Source organism: Amblyomma mixtum, chromosome 5, assembly GCF_055824585.1.
Source record: "Amblyomma mixtum isolate Tamu chromosome 5, ASM5582458v1, whole genome shotgun sequence".
NCBI lineage: Eukaryota > Metazoa > Arthropoda > Arachnida > Ixodida > Ixodidae > Amblyomma > Amblyomma mixtum.
In genome coordinates this window covers 5,480,926-5,508,448 of record NC_143016.1, presented here as the reverse complement: position 1 = coordinate 5,508,448, position 27,523 = coordinate 5,480,926, and the positions used below count along the sequence as shown (strand labels likewise).

At 46.3% G+C, this 27,523-nt stretch overlaps 1 protein-coding gene across 1 annotated transcript in view; it reads left to right on the top strand.

Annotated features, from left to right (window-relative positions):
* LOC149341214 (uncharacterized) overlaps window positions 1–27,523 on the top strand; it is a 34,187-nt gene continuing 6,664 nt past the window's right edge. The window contains exons 1-12 of the mRNA XM_089543159.1: window positions 1–259; window positions 345–441; window positions 554–695; window positions 1,054–1,159; window positions 4,317–4,499; window positions 5,016–5,169; window positions 8,322–8,451; window positions 9,881–10,027; window positions 11,492–11,555; window positions 13,821–13,930; window positions 22,435–22,581; window positions 23,539–23,619. Of these exons, the coding sequence (XP_089399285.1) occupies window positions 244–259; window positions 345–441; window positions 554–695; window positions 1,054–1,159; window positions 4,317–4,499; window positions 5,016–5,169; window positions 8,322–8,451; window positions 9,881–10,027; window positions 11,492–11,555; window positions 13,821–13,930; window positions 22,435–22,581; window positions 23,539–23,619 (1,377 nt within the window). The 5' untranslated portion in view covers window positions 1–243. The remainder of the gene's footprint in view (window positions 260–344; window positions 442–553; window positions 696–1,053; window positions 1,160–4,316; window positions 4,500–5,015; window positions 5,170–8,321; window positions 8,452–9,880; window positions 10,028–11,491; window positions 11,556–13,820; window positions 13,931–22,434; window positions 22,582–23,538; window positions 23,620–27,523) is intronic.

Here is a 27,523-nt window from a genome sequence, read left to right as displayed (position 1 = left end):
TAGACATTCGCAACTCGTATTTATTCAACTTCCACATGCAGCAGTATTTAGTGATTTAGTCGCTAATGAGGCGTTTATCAAATGCGGGTGAGCAGAACTTTTGGCTTCGGATTTTATGTTGCAGTTCGAGTTGCAGCAGGCCGCCTACACAGAAAGCAGACGTCAGGCATGTGTCCGGCACTTTCGCGGAAGCTTTGAAGTTGGCGATTTCTCTGTTTTCAAACCTTTTCACCTTTGTCATACATGAACCGCATTCAAGGTAAGGTATTCAAAGCTCAAGTTTTTTTAGGCACGCGTTTTCGTGGTTCGCTGTTCAACTGTACGATCGGATGTTTGTGATGCAGCTTTCTTGAAGGAGTTCTTACTGGAAACCCACAAAGATGATCTGGAAGCTATTCTGGCGTCTGACGATGAGAGACGTCATTACTGCCTGCGAGTCAAGTAAGGAGCATCGACTGTTACGCGCGTTGACACCTTAGAAAGAATGCTAAAACCCCGCACCACCGGATGCTACCGCGAGACCTGACACTTGACTTTTTCTTTTGTTTGGCAGTGGAACAACCCTCTTCGATGCTAGCGTGGAGTTTGGCGAGTCTCTCCTCTATGACCCTGTGAAAACTCTCGATTCCATGAACGTCTCCGTAGCTCTGGCATTGAGGGAAACCTTGGATGAGTGCTCACTTCAAGACAAATACGTGAGATATTCTTTGCAGGAGGTGCTATCGCTCTGAGTGCTTTTTAACCGTGTTGGTTATCCGCGATGATAAAGCACGTCGCGCAGGAGTGGCATGTTCTTTGGCGTCAATTTTCTGAGTGGGGCTTGTGACTGTAATATCAGCTCCGCCTGCTGTATCATGTAGGGATTATTATGGGTCTAGTAGAGATGTGTCATCAGGTAACATTTCTGTAGTAGCATGCAGCTGTTCATTTATTAGGTAATGCGAAGTAGCACCACAGTAATACATACGCCCGGCCTGGCATCTGCAGTGAAAATATGTGCAGTGTCATTATCTCGACCTTTTTTGCCACTTAAATTTGCATCTTTATTTGCAGTGCTTGAAAGACAATGTCCACCTTCGACTCGTAAACCTTCCTCAGTTCATCCAGAGAGCTACACTGCCAAAATGCAAACACGTGTCAAGGTTCCTGGCCATAACTGGTAATATCCTGTGTTTTCGAACATCTATAATACAACGGGAGCTGAAAAAGTTTGCGCAGTTTTATAGAAGCAATTTTCATGTGCAGTGAGCTTCTTCTTGCCGCGACAGCATTATAGAACTTCATTTCTCTGCAGTATCTCCATTCATATCAGTGCACTTTTGGAAATAGAGGATTCACTTTCGAAAGCACTCCTGAAAGTCTGCTTTCATTAGCATTGAAAACTTGTCCATCATAGTACCTAAATTTCCTTTAAATCTATGTAGCCTTTCCCAGGCATCTTGGTCTTGATTTTGCGGAACAGCCAAAAATCGCAGAGGACTGGGTCAAGTGAGCAAGTTCGTTCCTGGAAAGCATTGATGCCAGAGATGCTATTAAAGAGTGCAGTTTTCATTGCATGACGGGTGGGGGCATTGTCATGGTGAAGGAACCATTTCCTCATTGTACACTATATGGGCCGCCGCGGTGGCTCAGTGGTTATGGTGCTCGGCTGCTGACCCGAAAGACGCAGGTTCGACCCGGCTGTGGCAGTCGAATTTCGATGGAGGCGAAATTCTAGAGACTGTGTACTGTGCGATGTCAGTGCACGTTAAAGAACCCCAGGTGGTCGAAGTTCCCGAGCTCTTCACTACTGCATCTCTCATAGCCTGAGTCGCTTTGGGATGTTAAACCCCAATAAACCGAGCCGCCGCAGTGGCTCAGTGGGTACGGCGCTTGGCTGCTGACCCGAAAGACGCGGAATAAATCCCAGCCGCGGCAGCCGAATTTCGATGAAGGTGAAATTCTAGAGGCCCGTGTGCTGTGCGATGTCAGTGCACTTTAAAGAACCCCAGGTGGTCGAAATTTCCGGAGCCCTTCACTACGGCGTCCCTCATAGCCTGAATTGCTTCGGGACATTAAAACCCCAATAAACCAACCAACCATCATTGTACACTATGGGTGGCATGTTTTGAGCTGCCTGAAAAGTTATTGTGGTATTTCACTGAGTAAGTCTCGGTTGTTGCCAGCAAGTAAAATGGAAGTCACAATTTTGTCCCAAGTGAAAAAAAGTCATGAACATGACTTTGTTGAACTTCATTTGTCGGGTTTTTCTTGGTAGTGGAGCTCCATTTTGTGAAAGAACCGTGCTGTGCTGTTCTGGGTTCAGGGCTCAACTTGAAAAACCATGCTTTGTTACCAGTGACAGTTTATTACAGTGCTACTTGTATAACAGTCATTCTATTTTCATGACGTTCAGCATTGGCACAGGTGCAGAGCAGGGGTAGATAGATCTTAGAGCCTCCCCCACATCCCACAAGATCCCTTGATCTATCCCAACTGCGTCAATTATAATACCCCTACTTCTGACAGCTGCTGCGGTGACTCAGTGGTTATGGTGCTCGGCTGCTGACCCGAAAGACGCGGGTTTGATACTGGTTGCGGCGGTCGCATTTTGATGGAGGCAATATCTTAGAGGCACATGTACTGTGTGGTGTCAGTGCACATTAAAGAACCCCACGAAGTTGAAATTTTCTCAGGCCCTCCACTACTGTGTTCCTCATAGCTGAGTCACTTTGGGGGTTAAACTCCATAAACCAAACCAAACCAAATGTACTTCTGTCATGTCATGTCATGGCAAAGATCTGCCTGTGTTGCTCCTTAACCTCCTCATTCATTACTAATATCATATATAGTGAGGAAGGGTGCAGCTAACAGTGAGATTCTCAGCATCCTTAATGGATGCTTAGTATTTTTCTGATGGTTGGTGCTTTTCTGTTCAGGGTTTTCTGAAAATGATCTTTGTGAGATCCGCACCAGCCTCATTCTTTTCTTCAAAAGCAAAGAAACCAAACGGGCAGATCATTTTGTATAGCAAAGTTCATCACTGAGGACCTAGAACAGACTTGCCTTTGGAACGTTTGTGCCTTCCTACAGGATTTTTAGGCTGATTTGACACTAGTCTGATAATCTTTTTGGCACAAACAACAGTGTCAGCCGAAGTTGCTGTCCTGGGCCGTCCTTCACTGAGATCAGTCAGTGGTACCACATCGTCTAGTCTGAACTCAAGCAAACCATTTTTTAATAGTCCTCATAGACAGAAGACTCAAAAGAGATTGAGGTCACTGGCAGAAGAAAGGCACACCTCTGTTCTGTGAGCTCTGTTCTTTTTGAGTCTTTGGAATAATTTATTTTCTCTAACAAGCAAAATTTAGTTAGTGCTTCTTTGTTAATGCTTGAGAACAACCTGGACATAGTATATTATTCTAATCCTTGCTGTAATTAAAACCTGGCCATTTTTATTGCTTGAGTCAGGTTGGTAAGGTCTGAGGTTTTGCATTGAAATTTTGGGAAGTTTAGTTTGGCAGTTTAGTTTGGGTTCGGGTTCATGCCCTTTCAGTTCTGTTTGGGTTCTGGTCTTGAGCAACATTCACGGCAGGTTCAAATGGGTTTGGTACCAAAAAAATATGATTTTAGGAAGGTTTTCTAATTCGCTATTTTATTGCCTTGTTTCTTTTTCTGCGTCACGTCAGTATGCTGAGTAAGAATGAAAAAGTTACTTTTTTCAAGATCTCGCAGCTTGGCCCAGTTGAATGTACATTCTGCAGCAAAATTTTTAGCCCAAATGACTGATGACCGCAGCTGTGATTAAAAAAACTGGTAAATTTTGGTTATCCTGCTATGCTTTTTATGCATTTAAAATCTGAACAGCTTTTTTATTTACTCAGTTTGATTGACTTGTGTAGTGTTACTACATGTAAAAATGGAAGAAATTCCTCACTCATGGTGAGATAGGTATCAAGCAATTATTAATAGTGGAAGACAGAAATTACCTAGCTTTCGGTGCCTAAATGTGTTCAGTAAGACTTCTCATTGGGGCTGAAAAAAAAAAAAAGGAAAGAAATATATGGTGTGCTGCAGCAAAACTATGGCTAAACCGAATCCCAGATTAGTTTGGAACAGAGTCATTTGTTGTTTTCAGTTCAGGCTTAGTTCCAATGGGGCAAAAATAGTAGGTCGGTTCAGTTCCAAGCAAAATATGGGGTTGGTTCTAGTTTTTGGTTAATTTCTGGTTATGCTTGGATACCGTAGCTGGTCCGTGGAGAAATAATCATCCACTTTACAGATAAAATCCAGCTTTTAGTTGTGCTGAGTTTTATTTCTCAATTTCTTCCTCATAGGAACAGTTTTGAGAATGAAAGGAATGAAAGTGCTGGAGCACTCGAGGGACTACCTCTGCTCCTCATGTGGCTTCTCATTCACCGTCAAGGCAGATTTGGCCATGTTCTGCATCCTGACAAAGCCTACCTCGTGCCCTAACCCCATTGGTTGTCGCAGCACCAAGTTCATGCCTTCCTCAAAGGGTACTGTTGTTTATTTGCTACTGACCAGTTAGATTGATTTGTGTTACTTTGGTTACTTGCGCTTTAGCCATCTTCAAAGAATATATATACGTTTGCAACATTAGGGTGATTCTTGTAAAAGAGCCCTGGATGGTCTAAATTTTTAGGAGTGTACATTAGAATGGAAGACTTACGGGCAAGTTGGAAAATGTTGGGGAAAATTGAAAGCACTACAAGCAACACAGAAAAGAGGACAATGTAAGTGCGCATTTCTGCCCACGATTAAAGCTTTCTTAGCATATTTGTCCATTTTATATTCCCTTCGTAATGCAACAGCGCATACTTGTGTTACTTGTGTCTTTCTTCTGTTGCCTCTTGCACTTGTTAATTAATGAACACTGTGGTGCTTCTTACTGCCATTTTTTGTACCTGCCAGAAGTTGTGATTTGGGAACATTTGTACACGGGCTGGAAATAACTTTATTGTGTTAGAAATAACAGAGTTTTGCTTTTCATTTTTTTTTCCCACTTCCTACAGAAACAGACTTGTCCAAGTGCAGGGACTACCAGGAAGTATTAATCCAGGAGAAGGCCAATAACCTTGTGCTTCGCAATGTTCCCGGGAACATGTGGGTTGTCCTTGAAGATGACCTGGTCGACTCTTGTAAGCCTGGGCAAGAAGTGGTTGTCAGGTAGACTCTTGCAGCTCAGCCTTGGGTCCTTTATACAACTCCATCACCACATCTAAACTGTGTGAAGTACAGGATATATTGGTCTACTATGATTTTCTTCTGCAACAGAGGAACCGACTATTAGTAATTTTGAATATGCCTTTCAAAACCTGTTGATGTACAAAATGCTGCTGCCACTACTTTTCTTTTGTTTTTTGAAGCTACTCAGGAAAGGGATAATCAGTTGACAGCAATGTTGGCCATTTGATCCCGTGTTCGGGGCTTGTTTCCTGGAACGATTTTGCTCGCAGAATAAATTTAGTCTGGAGTAACTTAGGTCATGGTTCTTCCTGTAAACATCTCCAGGTGGCCCTTTTCAAAATGATGGAATGTGGTTATTTTCATCGATGCGAAAGCCACCCACTTCCAGATAAATTTACCTTCATTTTTTGTTGCCAGAAATGAGTGATGTGTCAAGCTTTTCCTGTGTCTCATTTTGTCTGCACTGTGTAGTTCTTGCCATAAAAAATTCTAAGGACAATTACGGTATTCCTTAATGTGAAATTTGAGCACAGCTTTGTCTGCTTCGGCGGCGCGAATGGCAGGCTCCTCTCAATGACGCCACCTAGCCTCTACTTCGGCACCGCGAACTCCTGGGTCTTCTCGACGGCGGTTATGACCTTGTGCTTCGACGGCGTGCACCTTGGATTCTGGCGGCAGCGGTGCTTAGCCTTTGTTTAGGCAGCTCTTCTAGCAGCAGCAGCAGACAAAGCATCTCCACTGGTTACGTCTACATTCTTCTGAAAGAACTGGCTGATACTATTTTGTATCGTATTATATAAGGAGACGGTTATATTCTAGGAATACAACGTGGTGAGGGGCATGGTCAACATCGACAATCTATCGCGTGCAGCACATTCCACAGCATCACCCGCCAACGGAGCGGAGCGTGAAGCGACTGCGAGGAGGCAGCGCGTGGGTGCACTTAGGCGTGTGCTGTTGCAGACAGAGCTCTCCTCCCCTAGCTACCCTACCTCCTCTCATGCAGTGGTGATGGACGATGGCGCACACTGGCACCATCTATGAGCAAGCAGCAGTACTCTCATTCTCTCAGTTTCACCTTGGTTACAGCTAGTGCTACACTAATTAAAGTTTGGCCGAACCACATGAAAGTTTCATGACAACAAGACATGAACAAACACAAACTTGCATGAGAGGAATATCTGCGATCGCAATGAATGGATGCAGTTGACACAACGCTCTGTGCTGCAGCATTGTCGGTGCCTTTCTGTGGCAAGTGCAGGAGTCTTCGCTGCTTTTGCTTTTGTGGTGTCTCACCAAAGGACACTACAATAGTTGATGCTCAAAGCAGGGTTCGTAGCAGTTCTTGAAACCCTTGAAAACCCTTGATTTCTAAAACTCCATATTCAAGGCCTTGAAAACCCTTGAATCTTGTAAAGGTGCTGGAAAGTCCTTGAATTTTGCGCTGGAATAGGCTTAGCGGATTCGAGTGAACGTCTGGCCACATCTGGCTAGCCCTAATCCGAGTCAATCCAATGTCTCGTGTATTGCTTGTGTCCGCTCTCTAGCCCTGACCATGCTATGGTGGCTAGCATAACCATGCCCTGATTGTGTTGCACGCCGCTCAGCCTCCTGGCGACGCCGCTTTGCTAGGTGTTCTTCTCGTTGCTCTGGCGTCTCTGCTGCGCGCTTGGCCTTAGCCTGTTCGTTCTTCCTCTGGTTAACCGCTAACTGCCAGGCTACCACTTCGGGATCCGGCGAATTCAACTTTTCCGCTCTTCTGCGCTGCTCAGCAGTGGCTTTGCTTTCCTTCTCCATGGCTGTAGCCTGGCTATGGTTCCTCATCATCCTCTCCTTCTTCTTGTCGGCTCCAGCGCACCAGCTGCACACCTTGACATCACTCGCTCCTCGCGCATGGGCAGCTTGGCTCATCCACGCTCACGCGAAACTGCTCATCCACGGCCAGTGTAGCTCGCGCTACAAAAACTGTTGCGGACTTGGCAGCTGCAGACAGTTATGCCGTAAAAGCTGAGGCGGCTAATGACATCACATATATTGTGAAATCAAACAGTCTTAGAAAAACTGCAGAAGAAAAGATTCAGGAGGTTCAAGCAATTTATTGTGAAATTGCTGAAAAACTTCAAGTGCATTCTTGTTAATCTTGACCAGCGTGCACTTCAAGGCAGTTTATGCGTTTATTAATGTGTGTTTCAAGGCAGTGTATGCCTATTTTTTTCTTTTCCAAAAAAATGAATGAATTTCTTCTTAAATTTATTTTCTGTACAAGCTACTGAACATTGCTTTGGGTCCTTGAAATTGCTATGCCAGGGCCTTTAAAGTCCTTGAAAACCCTTGAATTTTTTCCACTGAAACTGCTACGAACCCTGTCAAAGGCAGCGCAAGCGAAGAGGACACAGCAAAGAAGGCACTAGAAGTGTTGTGCGCACCCATCGCTGTCGCTTGGTTGTTTGCGTGAAAGCTGCCGTGTATGTTAGCAAGAACAGCGGAGAAAACCAGTGTTACGAGGCAGAGACAAGTCCGTGTCCTCAGCCAGTGGTGGCCAGGCAGCCTGAGAAAGAGGGTACAGGAGAAGTGGCATGGGCTTCTGACTCTCCCACCACTCCTACTCTCCCCACTACGTACTACGTGAGATGAGTGCCACCCAGTGTGTGCATTGTCTCCTCTACAAACCAGACCACCCTGAACAATTTATTGTATTATGACATCATCACCCTCTATCAGCACCCTATCCTTTTACTTTCCCTCTTCCCCAGTGTGTAGCAGCAGCCCAGGGTCACCTTACCACTGGCTAACCTCTCCTCCTTTCATTAAATTACTTTCAATCTCCCTCTTGCAAGCTATTTCAGCGTTATCAGCGCACTTATGAAATGTTTCTCTGTACTTATGAATTCGAGTAAAAGGGGGTTCACTGTGCAATCTCATCTACATTCATGTTTTGATTTTAGTTTCCATTCTGCAGTGCCCCTTTGAGTCCTTACATAGAAACTGCATGTAATGAAAACCTACATGTGTGGCAGAAAATAGCGGAATTTTCTCAATTTCATTATATCCATGTATTCTCTCTCCTGTTGCTTTTCATGACAGCGGCTGCAGCAGTGAGTGCACAATGAGAATAAATATTTCTTTTGCAGTGGAATTCTGTCCTCACGTCAACATAAGTTCGTTCGTGGACAGCGCCCCGATGTCAACTTTGTCTTTCATGCACACAATATCGAAGTTGCTGAAGAGCAGTCTGCCTCTCTGGACATCACTGCCGAAGTGGTAAGTCTACCTATGTAAGGGCCTGGCACTTTGTTTCTCTTCTTTTTGGCATTGTTTCCCCTGGCAAAAGAATCAATAGGGTATTGCAGTACTGCGTTCGGTATCTTATCAGATTTGTTCTCTTTACTTGACTGTAGTTTCATAGCTAATCTAACTACCCATACCAAAAGGCTTGCTCCTTGATTTTTGACACTCATGTTAGTAAAACATCTTAATTCATGCATGTGTACATTTATAGTTTTAATAGACACCAGTCAGCATATCAATTTTGAAAGTAAGAAGTGTGTACTGCCCTGCATTCACTGTGAAAGATGCAGACAGTGCATGCAACGCAAGATGCAGCACTATGTTATAGGTGTTTTCTTTGCCTGCATTTTCATTCTTACTGCCCATAAACATGCACCACAAATGCCTAATGTTCAGTTCTTCCATGCAGCCACACTGGCACCTGTCCATGCTTACTAAATGTCTTAGAAGAGTTCACATATCTTTGTAAGGAAACTGAAGTAGAACACTGAAGTGAGAAAAATTCATATCCTTACCCTAATGGTAGAGCTCATTCTGTCTCGTAACAAGCTCAGAGTTGGTGATCATACTATGTAGGAATGGTGAATATTGAGCATGACTGATATAAGTGACAGTACAGATCAGAATGTAGCAGTGAAATTTAAGAGCCTTTACTATGCATGGAAGGTTCATAAATGTGTTTTGGTTCCACAGACATTTAGGCAAAAGTGCTTTCTGTTGGCAGGAACATGCAATTCTTTCTAAATTAGGTATCAAGCCACCTTATCTACTCGTGGCTGTTACTTGTTTATGAAGACTGTTTGACCACAGCACTCTGATCTTGGTATTTCAAAGGAGATATAGGAGTAGTGACATGCTGCACGGGTTTTTTATGTGTGTGAAGCATTGTGAATCATCCCAAGAAAATTTTCATTGCCTTAGTTTGGCCGCTGCTGTCCAGTAGGTGTGAAGAAAAACAGAATAAACAAGTGTGCCAAGCATGATGGTCCGGTCAAAAAGAACGCTTATCTTGCTGAGGCCCGTTGGTCATATGCCGAGCCTGAGTGAAGCAGAGTTCTCCAGGAATGAGGGAAAGAAGGGGAGGTAACGACAGTGTTACATGAGTACAGAATGTTTCCTATGCTTGCCCTGATCTTCGGACAATGAGCTCTGTCGCGCCATCCGAAGTTGCAGAGAACTAGTGGGGTGAGGATAGTGTTATGTTGCCTGTAACCTATTGTATAGTAGGTTAACGGCATTAGCATAAATGAAATGAGAACCTTGATGTCTTCTGGTTTGTCCCAACATACAGAGTGCATTTAGGCTTTGATTAGTTCATCAATGATAAGCATAAATCAGCAAGACAGTTGAGTGTCTTACTGCTTCAGTTGTTTTTTGTAATCCTGCCACTCATTGCATGCAGAAAAAGGAGTTCGGGGAGTTCTGGGACGAACACAAAGACTGTCCACTTGTGGGAAGAGACCTGATCCTGGCAAGCGTGTGTCCCCAAGTGTATGGCCTGTACTTGGTTAAGCTGGCAGTGGCCCTGGTACTCGCTGGTGGCGTTCGGGTAAGTGCCGTTTGTCGCTCACTCAGGGTAACTTATTGCGACAGCATTTTCCTTCCTTCCCTTAAACTGTCACTGCCTAGTATTTCTTTTTACAGAACTGTTGTTTCTAAGTGATCTGAATGACTGCTTATCTCTCATGTGGTAAACAACTCAGCGTTGAGCCTTAAGCTTAAAGGTCATCAAAGAGTCAAAGCATAAATTTATGCAATGTTACCCTGCCAAATTTTCTCCTTGAGCCATATTAAATGTTCTTGAGACAAACTAGACTTGAAAAGTCTGTTTTTATGTTAATATACAGCAGACAAACAGGTTAATGCTGGTATCTTTGGCAAATCCTTTGCAAATAAATTCTTTGTAGATGACTGCCGAACACCTGTGCTTTTTCACATCAACCACAAATTCCGCACAAACTGCTATTGATAGAAATGGAGTGATGGGTCAGTAATTTCATCCATTGTGCATAAATATACTCCTTGGGGAAGTAGGTCTTTTTTTCCACCTGGGTTACCTTCCTAACACTAATTGATCGTATTTACTTAGCAGAGATGTCACCGGCAGTCAGCTTTGTTTCTGTTTGTTCTAGGTGAATCTACTTTTATGCACTTATAATCATAAAGGACTGTAGACACCTAACTTTAGTTGCATGTTTTCTTCTTTCAGTTCAGACTAGAATGCACGAATCACCGTGTGGGACTCCCCTACGACCACTAAATAATTTATAATTGAATTTTTTGTCTCGTGTTGTTTCAGTTTAATCAACTGAACGATGGCTGTGACGTGCAGTTGGTTTTCAGGTCATGTGAGGGACAAAAAAACTACAATATACACACTGATACATAGCTTTAATTCACTACAACAGTTAAACCAGCCCGCTTCATGAGCTGGAATGGCAACAAACAAAGTATCAGTCGTTATATTGCTATTTTTTTCGTGCCTCACTTGACCTAAAAGCTGACACACGTCACCACCATCATTCGGTTGATGAAACTGAAACCTAAACTGCATGAACAAAGAAAATCAGTTGTAAATTATTTAGCTGTAGCAGATGAATATCACAGGGTCATCCATGTATAAGAATGCCTAATGCATAATTTAAAAGATGTAAACATGCAAAAAAAATTTGATGTCTCTTCTCCTTTAATAATATACTTCATGAAAATAGTTGTTCCGCAATTCCACACAAGCTTGGCTACCACAGCCTTGTGAAGACTTCAACATTCGGGTGTTATCTGTCATTGAGACCCAAGAAAAACATTGTATATGTATACACTTGCTGCAAACTCAGCTGATGTACTATTGATGTATGTTTGGCTATGGCATCGCTTTTGTATAGCTGTTAGGGTTATTAAATCGCATTTCAAGGCATTGAAGCACTCACTTCGTTACATAAACATCCTTTACATTGTATTACTCTGTCATTTCTTTGTGAGAGATTTAAACCTCACCAACACTTTTATTTTTCAGCACTGCGATACAAGTGGAACTCGAATTCGTGGCGAATCTCATTTGCTTCTTGTTGGCGATCCAGGTAAGGGCTGCAGCTGATTTAAGCATTGTAAGATCATTAGTCCTGCTGCCAAATTTCACAAGTCAGCCTTTAGTTACGCCAATTTCAATACTTCCCATGGGCTCCATGTTTAAAAGTATGGCACACTACTGGTTCAGTATTGGGAAGTCAACATATTGTTGCTTTACACATTGCAGCAAGCTGCCAAAAGCTGGCAACGCCAAGAGAGTAGTTGGTACCAACATGCCTGCTAGCCTTTAGAAGCTTCCCTCAGCTTGGTACTGTCTTAATTTTAAAGCAGAGTTTTGTAACTTGTATTAAAAAAAGAGCTCTGGTCTTTATGCTGTACACTGGGGCTTATGGCCACAGCTACAGAGCAAATGCAAGCAGCTGGAGTTGTAAATACTCTAGGAAAGGCTGGAAACTTTGTGGATAATTAAAAATATATATTTTAATGGGAGGCTTTCCACATGATGGTGATGCCTAGGAAATGGTAAAGATTTGAGATGATCACAACTGAACAGGCTCTGCTAAATATGACTGCCAACAAGAAAAACAGCTTTAAGATCCTTGATTTCAACCTTTGTTCACTGAAACCCGTACCTTTACTCTTGCATGGCAGTGAATGTATTTCTGAGCTCAGCATGTGTTCCAGCATCAAAGAAACATAGCAAAAGGTTGAATAAAGATGCAAAATTTATGCCAAATTATGTAGCTGTTTGGTGCTTTGGTTTGACTACAATTGATTTTTTTTAAATTGTCCTTATCATTAATTCACTAGAAGATCCCTGAATTCGCTACATTTGTTAGTGCTAGGGGTGGCCGAACTGGTACATTACTTTTTGAAACAAAGTGCATGAACTGCACACGGGACGGATAGACAAGCGACAGGGACAAGGCACTGCATGCTTGTCTCTGTCTATTCACCTTGTGTGCTGTTAATGCCTACTCCACACTTGAGGCCCCTAGTTTTCTGCGGTACTTAAAAATTTTTTGCAGACTTTTGTGTTTGTGGACGTCGATAAGAATAATAAAGGGACTAGAATTTCATTATTTTACTCATCTGAATTCTCTTGAAAAGCAGAACTTGGTAATGAGTGGAGTTTAGCCGGTAGCTTGACGGGCTTGCTTCCCCATCCACTCAAGCAGGATAGCGCATTGAAGTGCTGCGGCTCTGGCAGCAGCGTGCTCACACTTCTGTGAAGGGTCACAATACTGGCACCTGTAGGAGGCTTTACCACTGTATTTGTACAAACATGACACGAGTTTTTTTCCTTAAATCATCTGTTTCACTAAGCACTTTGCATGATATTTTGACCCAAGCTACGAATATCACACAATTTTTTTCGCTATTCTTTGGGATATCCACAGCGAGCTCACCCATCACACTTGTGAGCTGTGAGGAAAAGCCAACTTCTTGACAACCTTGGGCTGTCTAGACAAAGCACGCGGCATGCACCAGCGGGAAGGATTTGCTACAAACTTGGAAAGAAAGTGGTGTCGGCCATTGAGAATGTAGGCAATGAAAGAGCCTTGAGAAGCAGAGAAGGGAATAAAGGCGAACTCCACTGCTGCGTGAAAGGCTTTCTGCGAAATATTGCAGATTCTTTGTTCTTAATTCCCGGAATTTAAAGTCTTCTGCTGCAGAAAAGCAGGGGCCTTATGGACCATGCTTGGTTAACAAAACAACATTTTTTTTTTTCAGTCACTCATATCATAAACGGGACTGTTGCTTGCAGTTGTTACTTTATCTAATGATGAATCGTGCAGGTTCATGGCACGGAACAGTGAAATGTAGTGTAAAAGTGAACACTTCTTATGCAGTGACCAGTGGTAGCACCACTGCCTTGCAGTATCGAATTGGTGGTGTGCACAAATGGCAATAGTTGGGTTGCTGTTGGAAAATTTGGGAAATGGGGCAAAGTGCAGCTCTGGTAGGACATTTGTAATGTTGGCACTGTGTGCAGCTGGCAATGTACCTCTGTTGTGGAATGCATTTTGGACCAATAATAGCATTCTTGACCACAGCTGTGCGTCCAAGTGGATCCTAGGTGGCTACAAGCAGGATTGTTATGCATGATGTGCAGGACAGAGGAGCATCGGCTCTTTGGAACTGCGAGCAGGAAGCGTTGCTTCGTTGCATATACTCATCAAATCAAATGTGTTCAGGATGCCCCCATAATTTGCTTTTAAGGCATCACTGTGGCATCAGACTTGTTTCTGCCTTTATTTTGTGTGTTGTCTGTTCCCTGTTCTCACGAAAGCGTTTCCTATCTGTGTTGACAGGAACAGCCAAATCTCAATTTTTGAAATATGCGGCAAAGATGAGTGCCCGTTCAGTCTTGACAACTGGGATTGGAAGCACCAGTGCTGGCCTCACTGCAGCTGCAATCAAGGTAATTGAACCCCCAATGCCATGAGCATTGTGCTAGCTCTGTAAGAAATTGTGCAAACACTGAAATAGGGATTCACTTTATGGTGGGAGGAATTCCTGGCTTTGTCAAGCACCAGGACCTCAGATTGCTTTCATAAAAAGGCAATAGACCCTTCTCAATCTTGCGTGCCAATGAATACAGACTTGACACCGCTGCAGTGGTTAAGTGACTTTGGCGTGCAGCTAATGATACCAAGGTCACGGGTTATATTCCGGATGCGTAGGCTGTATTCCATGGATGTGAAACGGGAAAATGCCCATCTGCCGTGCGATTTCATCATCATCGTCATAGGCCTGACTATGCCCACTGCAGGGCAAAGGCCTCTCCAATGTCTCTCCAATTAACCCTATCCCTTGCCAGTTGCACACACCGTATCTCCGCAGACTTCTTAATCTCACCTGCCCACCTAACTTTCTGCCACCTCATGCTACGCTCACCTTCTCTTGGAACCCACTCCATTGCCTTTTGAGGACCAGTGGTTATCTTGCCTTCGCATTACATGCCCTGCCCAAGCCCACTTCTTCCTCTTGATTTCGACTAAGATTTCATTAATCCATGTTTGTTCCCTCATCCACTCCGCTCGCTTCCAGTCTCTTAACGTTACACCTATCATTTTTCTTTCCATACCTCGCTGCATTGTCTTTAACTTAAGCTGAACCCTTTTCGTTAGATGTCAGTACACACTAAAGAACCACATGTGGTCTAACGTAATCCAGAGCCATCCACTGCGGTGCACCTCATAACGCATGTGCCACTTTGAGACGTTAAACCCCAGATAATGCATACAACATGCTTGTTATATACCACATACTACATGCCACATGCTTTTTGCAACGCTTGTCAGCATCTCTTTGTGTGCGTGCTGAATCAATCTAGCGAGCATTTGGCAAGAGATGCACTTGTGTAGTACTGCACACTTCTAGTCTTTGTGTTGAATAACATAAGGGAATTGCTGAGGAAGCTAACGCTACTGATGTAGTTTAGTTGACATGTGCAAATAATGAAATATGAAATCAAATTAAAAATCAAATGAAGGGTAGTTCTGAGTTTTGTCAAAAATTTGGATCATCCAGCTGTTGTCTAGCAAATAAACTGAAAAAAAAAAGAGTATTAGCATTGAGCTCTGTAGCTACACTGCTCAATGCAATACTCTTTTTTTCCAGTTTTTGTTTGCTTCAGCTCGTAGGTACCAAATTAAGAAGCAAGGTTAAAAATGTGGATTTAATATTGCATTCTAAAATTTTTCCTTGGGAGCAAATCTAACTATGTTTGGAGCTTAGAAATGCAGCTTAATGCCGTCCTGGCAGCACACTTGTCAGGTTTAAGGGGCACTGAGGACATCTTCATTCAGTTAGTGTTATCATTGAAAATTGATTATTTGGCTCTTTCCGACTATGATGACGTTTTTCTGGCAGCTAAACATACATTTATCAATGAGAAAATTAGATTTAAAAATCTTCCATCAGGCGATTCGAACTCAGCGCGTTTTTATCGAAAAGAATCAACAGATTCCCACCATTTTGAAGTGATGGGCTATGTAGTGTGTAGCCTCTGAGATCTGCCACCAAAAATCGGTGTCGACACATGCATTTTACTCGTGAAATCAGCTAGTGTTTGCAACACGTCTACAGTGGAATCTTGATGATACAGAACTCACAGAGTCTTGAAAAAATTCGTAACATCCAAAACGAACAAAATCCATACGTACAAGCAGGAGAAATGCATTCACGCAGGTATTTTTACGACTGATGGGATTTATTTATGGTCGCACAGCCACAACTCACTATTCATGATGCGTACAGCACAACTGGCAATCGCAACATCAGCGAGAGAGAGAGAGAAATGCATTTTAATAAAAAGCAGTATGTTAAGCACTCAAAATATCCTTGGCATGGAGCACCAGGGCACGCTGGTCATTCAGTTGGTCTGACGCCAGCGGGTACTCCAGGAAGAAGGGAGTTCGAAGAGCTACTGGGCACTGAAAGAGACAGTGCTCCAGATTGGCACAGGGTGAGGTGCAGTTGGGGCAGTAAGGGTAAGACCGTATGTGAAAGAGGTGTAGGTGTGCTGGGTAAGATGGGTGTTGGTCTGAAGCTTGCGAAAAATATGAGTCTGGGAGATGCTGAGTTGAGGATGGGGTTTGGAGATTGTCTGAATGGAGTCACAGAGCTGTGTGTTGCATTCCTTAATGGTGCTTTGTAGCACAGAGCCTCGTCACAGGTCAAAAGGCTTGACTAAGGAATTACAGGCGCCTGGATAAGAGTTTCACGAGGAAGCTTGTAAGCCAGCTCATTGCCTGCGATCCCAGCACTGCCAAGGATCCACCTAACTGTATTGGTGGAGGAGGAGGGTATGAAGGGAGTAAAGTTTCGCCCTTGCTTCCTTCTGATAGCAAAAGCGAATAGGTTCTTTTTCTCTTCTTTCTTCTGCACCAGGGGTGCCCCGTCGGAGACGGCTCGTTATTACTTGAAGGCTGAAGGTCTATAGGAGATGATACTTGGCAAACAACAGAGAACTTGCAGGGGATATAACTTGAAGCTTTATATACAATACTTTACATATATATACAAGTTGAGCAGTGAGCACCACAACAACATGGAACTGGCTAACATTTAGGGGAGGCCCCTACTCGGCATAGCCGAAGATGCATTACATCTAACTCCGTAGCCCAGAACCTCCCTTCCGGGCTCCGGGACCCAGTTTTAAACACACGTGGGCCCGGCCCACATTCGTCAGCATCCAATCGTGTCAAACCCTTAACACGATTGGTTTTTAGCCGCGTGGTCCGCCCTCCAACTTCCTTAAGGCACATAACTCTCTCTCAAATGTACATATTGTAAAAAGGGCATCATTTTCCCTTAAAACACCGTACATTCCGAGAATTCACACACATACGGATTGGCCCCCCGGGTTACGTGCCCCGCCCCACACTTCCACCGTATTAAACAAACTCTCTCCCCTATGGAAAGAAAAGCAAAATACTTACAAACCACATAGCAAAACACACCCGCTATATCAGACCAACTCTCTCCCCTAAGGAGGAAGAAGCAAAACACACAAACCAACATAGCAAGACACTCCCACGTCTGTCTCCCCAGTACCCGTGACCTTGACGCTTCCCGGCACTAGGGCAATTGTCGGCCCCAACCCAGCTACGACTGTCGCAAACATCGCCCGGGAGCGCAGATCCCCTTTCCGATAAGAGTCGGATCACAATGGACTGCCGAAGCCACCAGTTGTCCTCCTAGGTCGGGGCGGCGACATAAGTCGAGATGGCCGCCACTGTCCTCAATTAAGCAGGTGGCAGTGCTCGCTCTGTGCGGCGGCGTCTTCTGCGCGCGCCCGCTTCTTGAGCCTGCGTTGTCGAGCCTCGGGGCTATCCCGGACGACAGCCAGCTGCACCGCCGCCCACAGCTCCCATTCATCCGGACGCACCGGACCCCGCTTCGTTCGGCAGTGTTCTCTTCTCAAAAGAAAAGCGGTCGAACCTCCAAACGAAGCGTCCGAAACTTAATTGGGCCGCAAGTGGCGTTTGTGAAGCCGCGGTGAGCTTTCGGCGTAAGATGAAACGGCGGCTTGACCTTTTTATGCTCTTGGTTCTTTGTGCACTGGCACAAAGCGACCGAGCGGCGAGAAACACGCGTCCTTCCCCAAAAGGGGACAATGGGAGGCTTGGGTGAGCCCGCTCTGCGCTCTCCTCGCAGCCCCGCCGCCGGGGGCTACCCGGGTTCTGCAGCGGCGACACCAAAGGCGACAGAAAGATGGGCGCTCCTAATGAGACCGCGCGCATCCCCATATCTCCCTGGGGCCCGCTCAACGACGAAGCCCCCCTTCCATAGCCGCGAAGAAAGGAGGGGGGAGGGGGGGAATCAACACACATGGCGCATGCTAGCCCTCTACACGCCCCCCTCAAAATTCATCTAAGGGTTGCAGCACGCTTAGATGAATAAACACAAACACAAAAAGAGGGCTAGTGGCTTACCTACAACGAACCCAAAAACGAAACTAAGCACGCACTTCAAAAGTAAAAACGTTTCATGCATGCTGTGGTCGTAGTACGGGTGTCCCGGTCCATTGGCTGTGCTTACAGTCAGCGCCACACACGTGCGTACGCGTTTCACACATTCACATACAGCGCCTTGACAGAAGTCCACGCTGTCGCGCCGCGACCAGTTAAACCTGCATGCACAGCCCCGTCCTGCTCGCGAATGAGCACACATACACACAGACACTTGCAACTGAAGCACTCGTATGAGGTCCGCAAGCGGCCGCGTGAGCCTCCTTGGTCGCACCGAGTGTCCCTGTGTGCATTCGAGCCGTGATGTGTTATCAACGAACACGGCTAACGGCTAACGGTCACTCAGCTCATGCGCCTGGTGCCGCCACGGGGCGAGAATTCAAAAGCTGCTGCCCTCCAGGATCGAAAACATCCTGGTCCGCGATGGGTCCGAATCCCCGCGCACGTGATGCCCCTGAGGGTACGCTTTCTCCGGCGTGCCAGTACAAACCGCGCGAAGCGTAAGGGGCATAGCCCCTGGTCGGCCTAGTAACCATACCGCTGCGGCCGGTTTTGCTGCACTTGCTTTGGCGTACTGCCGCACGGAACGTATTGCTCCACGCGCCGACTTTCGGCGTGAAAGCCAGGCACCTGCCTCCTGGTACTATGCCTCGCTTGGAGCCATCTGCACCTTTAATGCACGGGCAAACCTTAAAATTGCCGCTCCCTGATTGATCTACTCCTGCCGGTTCCGTGGCTTCGTCTGAGACGGCATGAGCTTCCTCGCAGTCACCTGACCCGAATTTGCCCTTTGGACAGTCCCTACGCATCTCCCCGTCCTCACCTGACCTGATCAGACACCCATTGGGTGCGTTCGACGACTGCGCGGTACTTCCCCTGGTCGGCCCAGCAGGCCCACCTCCATTCTCTGCCTCCGAAGAAAGGCTCTTGCCATCAGTAACGCTCCTGGGCACTTCCTGCCCTATGCCCGGCACAGCGTGCCGTTGCCGCAGCGGTAGCTCTCCTCCTGGCGTTAGCTCGCCAACCTTCCATCTTTCGTTGCTGGCCGTTTCATGCCGGACGGACTCCTCTTTTTCGCAGCTTGCCTGCGACCGGGTTTTTCTTCCCGAACTCGTGCCCTCGTCCCTGGCCTCGTCTGGGGTAGAGCTGATCTGAGCGGATTCCTCGTCGGAGTGCGCGATCACTGGCTCTAATACCGCTGCGCTCCGTTCCATCAGGGTGCTTCCTTCACCTGAAATTTCAGTTTCCCGATAAGCTGACTCCCTTCTTGCTTCTGCCTGGCCGTTTTCGTCTCGTTCTTTTGATATGTCGGAGGCCACAACCTCCGCCATCAAGCCTGCAACAATTTGACCGCTGTACCATTTGTTATCGGTAAATTTGGTCTCGCTTACCCCCAGATCATCAGAATTTGGCTCCTCCCCTTCGTTACGAGCCGCCCGCAGTGGCGGGAAATCTGTGATACCCTCGCGCCCCTCAGGAACCTCGTCCTCACTTCCTGCGCTTTTTGCGGTCTTTTCGGAAAAAGAGGTGTTTCTGCCTACCAGCCGACTGCTTACAGCGTCCTGCCTGCTTCTTTCTTGGCCTGCGCTGGACAAGCATATCAATTTGCCCTCCAGCGCAGACGGCCTCACCTCTCGGGACTCGGAGCAGTTCTGTATGGCTAGTTGACTAGCTCTTCTAGACTCCCTGAGCTTAGCCACTTCGAGCCCTAGCTGCTCAAGCTTCGCTGTTACCACCTCCCAATCCTGAGGCAGCGCCTTTCCAGCATTTTGCTCTGCAATTTGCGCCTGCAGGTCCGCTAAGCGCGCCTTCCATAATTCCAATTGGTCCCTCACATTGAGTGTGGGTCGGCATAGATGGCCCTCCATACCGCTTACGTACCCCTCGACTGTCCTAACGGCTCGAAACACACGAACAGGGACGTGAACAATGCGACCAAGGAAACTCACAGTTTCGATGCGACGTTCCGCATGGCCAGCTCCTTGGGGTCGCGCCCACAGCCACTTTCCGCACGCTGCGATGAGCTGTCGCACGCCGCTTTACCGGTGCCCGTCGCCGTCACCTTGCTTTGAACCGCAGGTGATCGTCGAGTCTCCGCCTCGACGCGCTGCTTTCCTGACCGGAAGCCCTTACGCGCCGCTGGACGATCGCTGAGGTCCTTGCCGCTCACTTGCTCGCTCTTGCTCCTGAAGCTGTCCGCCTGCGATCAGCTGCCACTTGCCGTCGGTGTCCTCGACTGTCGCCGCTTCACTGGAGACGATGGCAGTTGACTTCCGATGACGAGACCTGGCTTCCTCGACCGCTGCAGCTACTCTCCGCCTGCGCCTCGTCCTCCCAAACCGCCGATGTTCGACTTGCTGATGCCTGGACGTCTCTACTCTCTTGCCTTCCCTTTCTCCTGTGCTCCCTTCTGATAGCAACAGGATCCTGTCGGCTGCGCCAGTAAAGTTTCGCTCTTTCTTCTTTCTTCTACCAAAAAGCGAATAGGTTCTTTTTCTCTTCTTTCTTCTGCACCAGGGGTGCCCCGTCGGAGACGGCTCGTTATTACTTGAAGGCTGAAGGTCTATAGGAGATGATACTTGGCAAACAACAGAGAACTTGCAGGGGATATAACTTGAAGCTTTATATACAATACTTTACATATATATACAAGTTGAGCAGTGAGCACCACAACAACATGGAACTGGCTAACATTTAGGGGAGGCCCCTACTCGGCATAGCCGAAGATGCGTTACATCTAACTCCGTAGCCCAGAACCTCCCTTCCTGGCTCCGGGACCCAGTTTTAAACACACGTGGGCCCGGCCCACATTCGTCAGCATCCAATCGTGTCAAACCCTTAACACGATTGGTTTTTAGCCGCGTGGTCCGCCCTCCAACTTCCTTAAGGCACATAACTCTCTCTCAAATGTACATATTGTAAAAAGGGCATCATTTTCCCTTAAAACACCGTACATTCCGAGAATTCACACACATACGGATTGGCCCCCCGGGTTACGTGCCCCGCCCCACACTTCCACCGTATTAAACAAACTCTCTCCCCTATGGAAAGAAAAGCAAAATACTTACAAACCACATAGCAAAACACACCCGCTATATCAGACCAACTCTCTCCCCTAAGGAGGAAGAAGCAAAACACACAAACCAACATAGCAAGACACTCCCACATCTGTCTCCCCAGTACCCGTGACCTTGACGCTTCCCGGCACTAGGGCAATTGTCGGCCCCAACCCAGCTGCGACTGTCGCAAACATCGCCCGGGAGCGCAGATCCCCTTTCCGATAAGAGTCGGATCACAATGGACTGCCGAAGCCACCAGTTGTCCTCCTAGGTCGGGGCGGCGACATAAGTCGAGATGGCCGCCACTGTCCTCAATTAAGCAGGTGGCAGTGCTCGCTCTGTGCGGCGGCGTCTTCTGCGCGCGCCCGCTTCTTGAGCCCGCGTTGTCGAGCCTCGGGGCTATCCCGGACGACAGCCAGCTGCACCGCCGCCCACAGCTCCCATTCATCCGGACGCACCGGACCCCGCTTCGTTCGGCAGTGTTCTCTTCTCAAAAGAAAAGCGGTCGAACCTCCGAACGAAGCGTCCGAAACTTAATTGGGCCGCAAGTGGCGTTTGTGAAGCCGCGGTGAGCTTTCGGCGTAAGATGAAACGGCGGCTTGACCTTTTTATGCTCTTGGTTCTTTGTGCACTGGCACAAAGCGACCGAGCGGCGAGAAACACGCGTCCTTCCCCAAAAGGGGACAATGGGAGGCTTGGGTGAGCCCGCTCTGCGCTCTCCTCGCAGCCCCGCCGCCGGGGGCTACCCGGGTTCTGCAGCGGCGACACCAAAGGCGACAGAAAGATGGGCGCTCCTAATGAGACCGCGCGCATCCCCATATCTCCCTGGGGCCCGCTCAACGACGAAGCCCCCCTTCCATAGCCGCGAAGAAGGGAGGGGGGAGGGGGGGAATCAACACACATGGCGCATGCTAGCCCTCTACAAAGGGCCTCAGTGAGGTCGTAGTGGAAGACCTGCAGTATCATGTAATTTTGGTGCTGTGTGTGCCACATGCCGCTGCTCACTTCTCGCAATGCATACCGCACGAATAGTGATCACAGTATAGGTGATTTACAGGCAGCGCTTAGTGCTCAAGAGCATGGTTGCAGCTTGCGCATTCCTATCTTCTGTGGTGGCAGGGGGTAATGTTCGAAGCATCTGAAATTCGGTATGTTGTACAGAATGTACTGCAGCCGGGGAATTTTATGAATTTGTATCATCCCGAAGTTCATCCCAATAACGTATTCATGCTTGTTTGCTGTTAATCCATGCTCTCTTGCAGCTAACGAGATGGTATATGTTTAATATGGGCTTCTTTCTGTTTACACTGAACAGGCTGGGAGAAATGTTTTTGCACTGAGGAGCCACTGAAATTCGTGCCAGTAAAATATGTGCTTGAATTGTGCAGGACGGCGGAGAGTGGCAGCTGGAGGCTGGTGCCTTGGTGCTAGCGGACGGAGGTATCTGTTGCATCGATGAGTTCAACAGCATTCGTGAGCATGACCGTGGTAGCATCCATGAAGCCATGGAGCAGCAGACTATCAGCGTAGCAAAGGTGTTGTGCCCGTGTTTGTTCTCATCAGGCACTGTGCATGCATATCTGCTCAGGGAAGTTAGAAAGCTGGTCGCAGTTTTATAAGAGCTCACAAGTATTTCCAACAGGTGCACTTTTATGAAGTTTTTGCAATGCTTAATATGTATAAGTTGAACTTCGATATAACAAACACAGGTGGCATGAGTCATTGGCTATATCGAACTCTTCCTAAATATTTTTATCAAACTTGTGCAATTTTACTTTACATACTGAACATGGTTGATGATGAAGTGGGTACATCAAACCTCCAAGCGCCAAGCATGCCCACTTGAATGATTATTTAAAACAGCGCAAAAGACAGGGACACAGATAGAAAAGACACACACAGCGCTGTGTCCCTGTCTTTTGTGCTGTTTTAAATAATCATGGTTCACCAACTAGCCTGCACGTCTACCCTTGTAAGCCACTTGAATGGCAGCCGTCATGCTTTGTGCACTTCACAAGTGACATGGTGATGTGGCAAGCATTTGCACCATGGTTTGCGCCTTTATCTCAAACTCTCCACAGTGCCATGGAAGATATAGTGGCATGGGGGGCACCCATTGACAGTGCCCAGGAAGCAGCGGCACGGACGGTGGTAACATTGACGTAGCTACCCTGAGTTCACGTTGTCTGCTATAGAGGCGATGAGAGCAGCGATAGCTTTCATTCTGGCAGACCATTTTCACACGATACTGCTGTAATGCAGGGAAGTCACTGTAGCCAGCGTTTGGCCTGCCGTGGCGGCATGCTGGCGTGCTGTGTGGGAAGCTAACCTAACTTTCATTGGTTCATTTCAGTAACCTAAATGCAGTCACTGGCAGCATGCCAGGAGCGCACGGTCTCAGTAATGTGTGTGCATCTGTGTGATGTGTTAGACACTGATTCACTGCATTTGTTGGAACTGAATTTGTTTTTCCTTTTTCATGCCCATTTCAGGCAGGGTTGGTGACCAAGCTGAGCACACGATGCTCTGTGTTGGCAGCTACAAATCCTAAGGGTTCCTGTTCAGCTGATGGGGTAAGAAGGCAGTCATTTCTTCATTGCATAGGCCCAGAGCAAAGGGGAGAAGGGCTGGTATGTGCTAGTGTCATCTGTGAAATGTTTAGTTCGAGTGTACTTCACTGCAGATCTTGTGTTGCCGACCCACTGCAGAACTTTTTAGGTAAAGCTTCCCTACCTTTGGCTGTGCAGGCAGTAAAAAGTGAACAGCATGCCTCTTCTAGGTTTCTTTAGCTTAGTTTTTTCACTGATGGTGGCTTTTAAAACCAAATGCGGCTAGCTTGTGCTGAGAAAGCTTAGATTTTCAAAAACAGAGGGGGACTAGTAGCTTAAAAGTTTTTGCAAACTAACTCTTACGCAGTACAAAGTGTTATTGCATGTGTTTTTTAGCGTGAGAGCGTTAAAGGCTTCGTTGTCCAGAAAATTCGGTTCTGGCATTTTCCGCGTAGGTGTTGTGAGCAAAAAGTCAGGAGCATGTCTCTGGCAGGTGGTTCCCAGAGAGCAACCTAGGAAGTAGGTGGGCCATCTAGGTCATGTAGCCTTCAAAAGGGTCGAGAATTGGGCGATTTGGTACGAATTCATGCTGCGTCTCCGTCCTTGTCTTTGTGGTGCCACAGCAGTATGCACATGTAACCTTGCAGCATCATCACAACCTGCCCACCGGGATAGCGAGAAAACGGCTTACTGTGGCAGGCGGCAGTTAAATTAATAATCGCTGGGGAAGATCAACCTGGGCGGCACAAGGCTGGTTGCTGGGGAGCACCTGTAATCGCAGGGCAGTGGCGCATCACTTAACCACTGCATCACTGCGCCAGGAAGGATATAAAGACTGACTCTCTTGGATCTATGAATGTAAAGTAGGGAATGACATTCTGCATATATGGGAATTAACTCACTGTGCTATCGTGTCATAAACTATGCGAAGCATAAGTGACCCCTCCAATTTTTGTGCTTTGTATGGATTTAGCTATTCTGATTACTGTGCTGTATTAGTCTGGCAAAATAGGGGTGTGATGAAATACTAACGGATGCGATAATGGACACATTTACGGTGCAGTTCTCTTTCAAAGCAGTGCCAATGTACGGCTGTGGCAAGGCATTCATGGTAATGGAAGACCTAACACTGCTGTACAATATGAAAATGGGATCTTAGCCTTATAGTCATTTTCTGTGTTTTCGCCAAATACACCAAAACTTATCGCCCTAACACAGGTTTCTTGCAGTGATGTAAAACATGCTGTTAGAATCAGACAGGCATAAAAATTATTAAAACTAATTCTTAATTTTTTGCATAAGCAGTACAAGAAAAACATTCCCCCTCCAAAAAAAGCGAAAAACAAAGGGATTCCTCTTCACATGTTTAGAGTGGGCAAAGCTTAACGATACAGTTAACAGGACTATCTTCACATCAGCATTATTAATGATTTTGTAGAATTTTGAAATTCAATGTTCATTATGTTGCTGTGATAGCATCTTATGTAATGTGCCCTACCTAGAAAATATCTGATCAAATTTAGCACTATCTCTCGCCTAAAACTTGACTTCTATTTCATTTAACCGTATCTTAGTCGGGCGTTACTATGCATGGCTAAGTCATCATTCAAGTTGCATGATGCTTGTTCATTGTGCATGACACACGGTCTGTTTTTCATGAATGCTCTGTATTATTCAGTTCCCTAATTTTCTTTTAAGGCAACTCACTGCTGACTACCTCTGGCTTTATAGCAGTGCTTTGTTATTAGAATGCGGTACCATATCGGTGCAGGCTAACTTCTATCTGTCCTTGATGTTCCTTACAGTCAGCACTAGTTTCCTCTTTCTAACTGGCTGCCTTGTAACTTTTTCCTCTAAGCAGCCTTAGGTGGCAACTTGAAGGGACATCATTTCAGTGGTCTTAACAAATTGTACTTAATCTGTTCTAAACATTTCAGCAAAAAAAATGGTAGGGATTTAGAGTAGTTAAACCAGGTAAACGTGCGAAAGCAGGTGTTCATTCCTAAATTGGAGGGAACACTTAAGCTCCACCTTAAGGGTCTGACATGGTATCTTTAGTTGGTTAATGCTCATATACTGTATAAATGCGTGCAAGGGCCGCATCCCGTTTTCCCGAAGGAAATGTTAAAAAAAATAAATCCGTGTAAGGGCCACACCCAAGCTTTCCATGAATAAGGCAGGAATAGCCTTCTAAATGCACGTGCTGTGGCCTCCGCGACCAGCTCCGGCTGCGAGCAATGGTACGCTTGATCGTGGAGCACTTTACTGCGGCGGCTACGCACGCGCACAGGAGCTTCCAAGTGCCGTCCATGGATGGCGCCCTAGGCTGGGATCATCATCATCAACAACTTTTTTCTCCGCCGCGATTTTGTGGCGTGTTAGCATGTTCACCGTAGTGGTTGTGGTTCTGGCTTTTGCGTGCTGCCGCCGAGCATTGCAGTTTCAGCACGATGGGCAAGCGCCTTAATAATTGCACGGCTGGGAGTTAGCTCTCGAACACGGTAAGCGTGCGGTGGGCAGGAAATTTGATGTGACCAAGAAGTGCATCCGATGATGGTGCAACCAAAAGAGAAACACAAGCTGCAAAAAGCACGCTTTGCGAGGCAAGCCGTGCGAGTTTCCTGAACTGGAAGAAGAGGTGCTCTGCTATGTGATGGAAGTGCGGAACAACGGCTACGTGTTGACAGCAGACATGCTGCGCGGCTTCTTTTGGGATGAGCGTGCACCAGAGCATAGCACCAGCTTGTACTCCGCGAGTGACGATTGAACATAGAATAAATGTCGCTCATTCCCTGGAAGATGTGTTTTTACGTAAAAAAAATAATTCGCGTATTTTGTGTATGGGCCGCACCCAAAAAATTGGCCCTCGAATCTGGGAAAAAAGTGCGGCCCTTATACGCGATTATATGGTATGCAGAATCGGTCATTCTCTACTTAAGCTGGCACAGTGCACCTCTAAACTTACCCGAGCTTACCCAAGTAACTCAGGTAAGCTCGGGTAGTAACTCCAGCTGCGAGGCAACAGGACAAGGTCGTACGTACTTACGGTGCATGTACATGCAGTGACAAGATTCTTGGTCGGTGTTGGTGAGCGTACGAATGCTTTTACAGTAAAAGAAATTGCCACAGACATTTACTGAATCCCAAATTAAATGCATTTATTTAATGAATTTTGTATTATATAGGCTTCACCCCACCTTCAGTCTTCCTGCTACTGCATTGCTTGGCTCTGTCAGAATAAATCCTGGATAATGATGAGCACCATTCTCTACATTGTTAGTCCAATAAGACATCTACTTTGCCTCGATGCCATGTTTATAACTACGGAAGCAACCTGACTTGCCCACAGCATATTATTACATATCCCTTCAAAAGCAGTTGGAGCAAGTGAACAACTAGCTTTGTCTAGTTCAATGCAAGAAAAGCTATATATAAACTATATATGGCATGAGCTGTGTTGCAGTGTGTTCAACTCATTAAAATTTTCTTTTACTTTAGAAAGATTGAGAGCAGCAACTTACTGTCAGTGGAGAATACTTCTTGAGCCACGCATATCGTCTTACCCAGTAAATCTATAACAAAAATGAACAAGGGAGGGGAAAACCTCAGGTTGCTTGAGCCAACGTTTCGACAAGGGGACTTGTCTTCGTCTTCGACAAGTCCCCTTGTCGAAACGTTGGCTCAAGCAACCTGAGGTTTTCCCCTCCCTTGTTCATTTTTGTGATCACCAAGGACCATCTACCACACCCTCTCTCTACCATGGACTCCAGTAAATCTATGACATTTCTGTGTGTATAAACTTACTATGCCATTGTAGGTATGTGAAATTTGGCGGTGAGGTGGGGGTCATTAGCTGAGTTAAAGGGTGTTGCTGTAGCCATTTCTGCTCCATCATGCTTTGCTCAACGTTGTGAAAGGGCATCGTGCA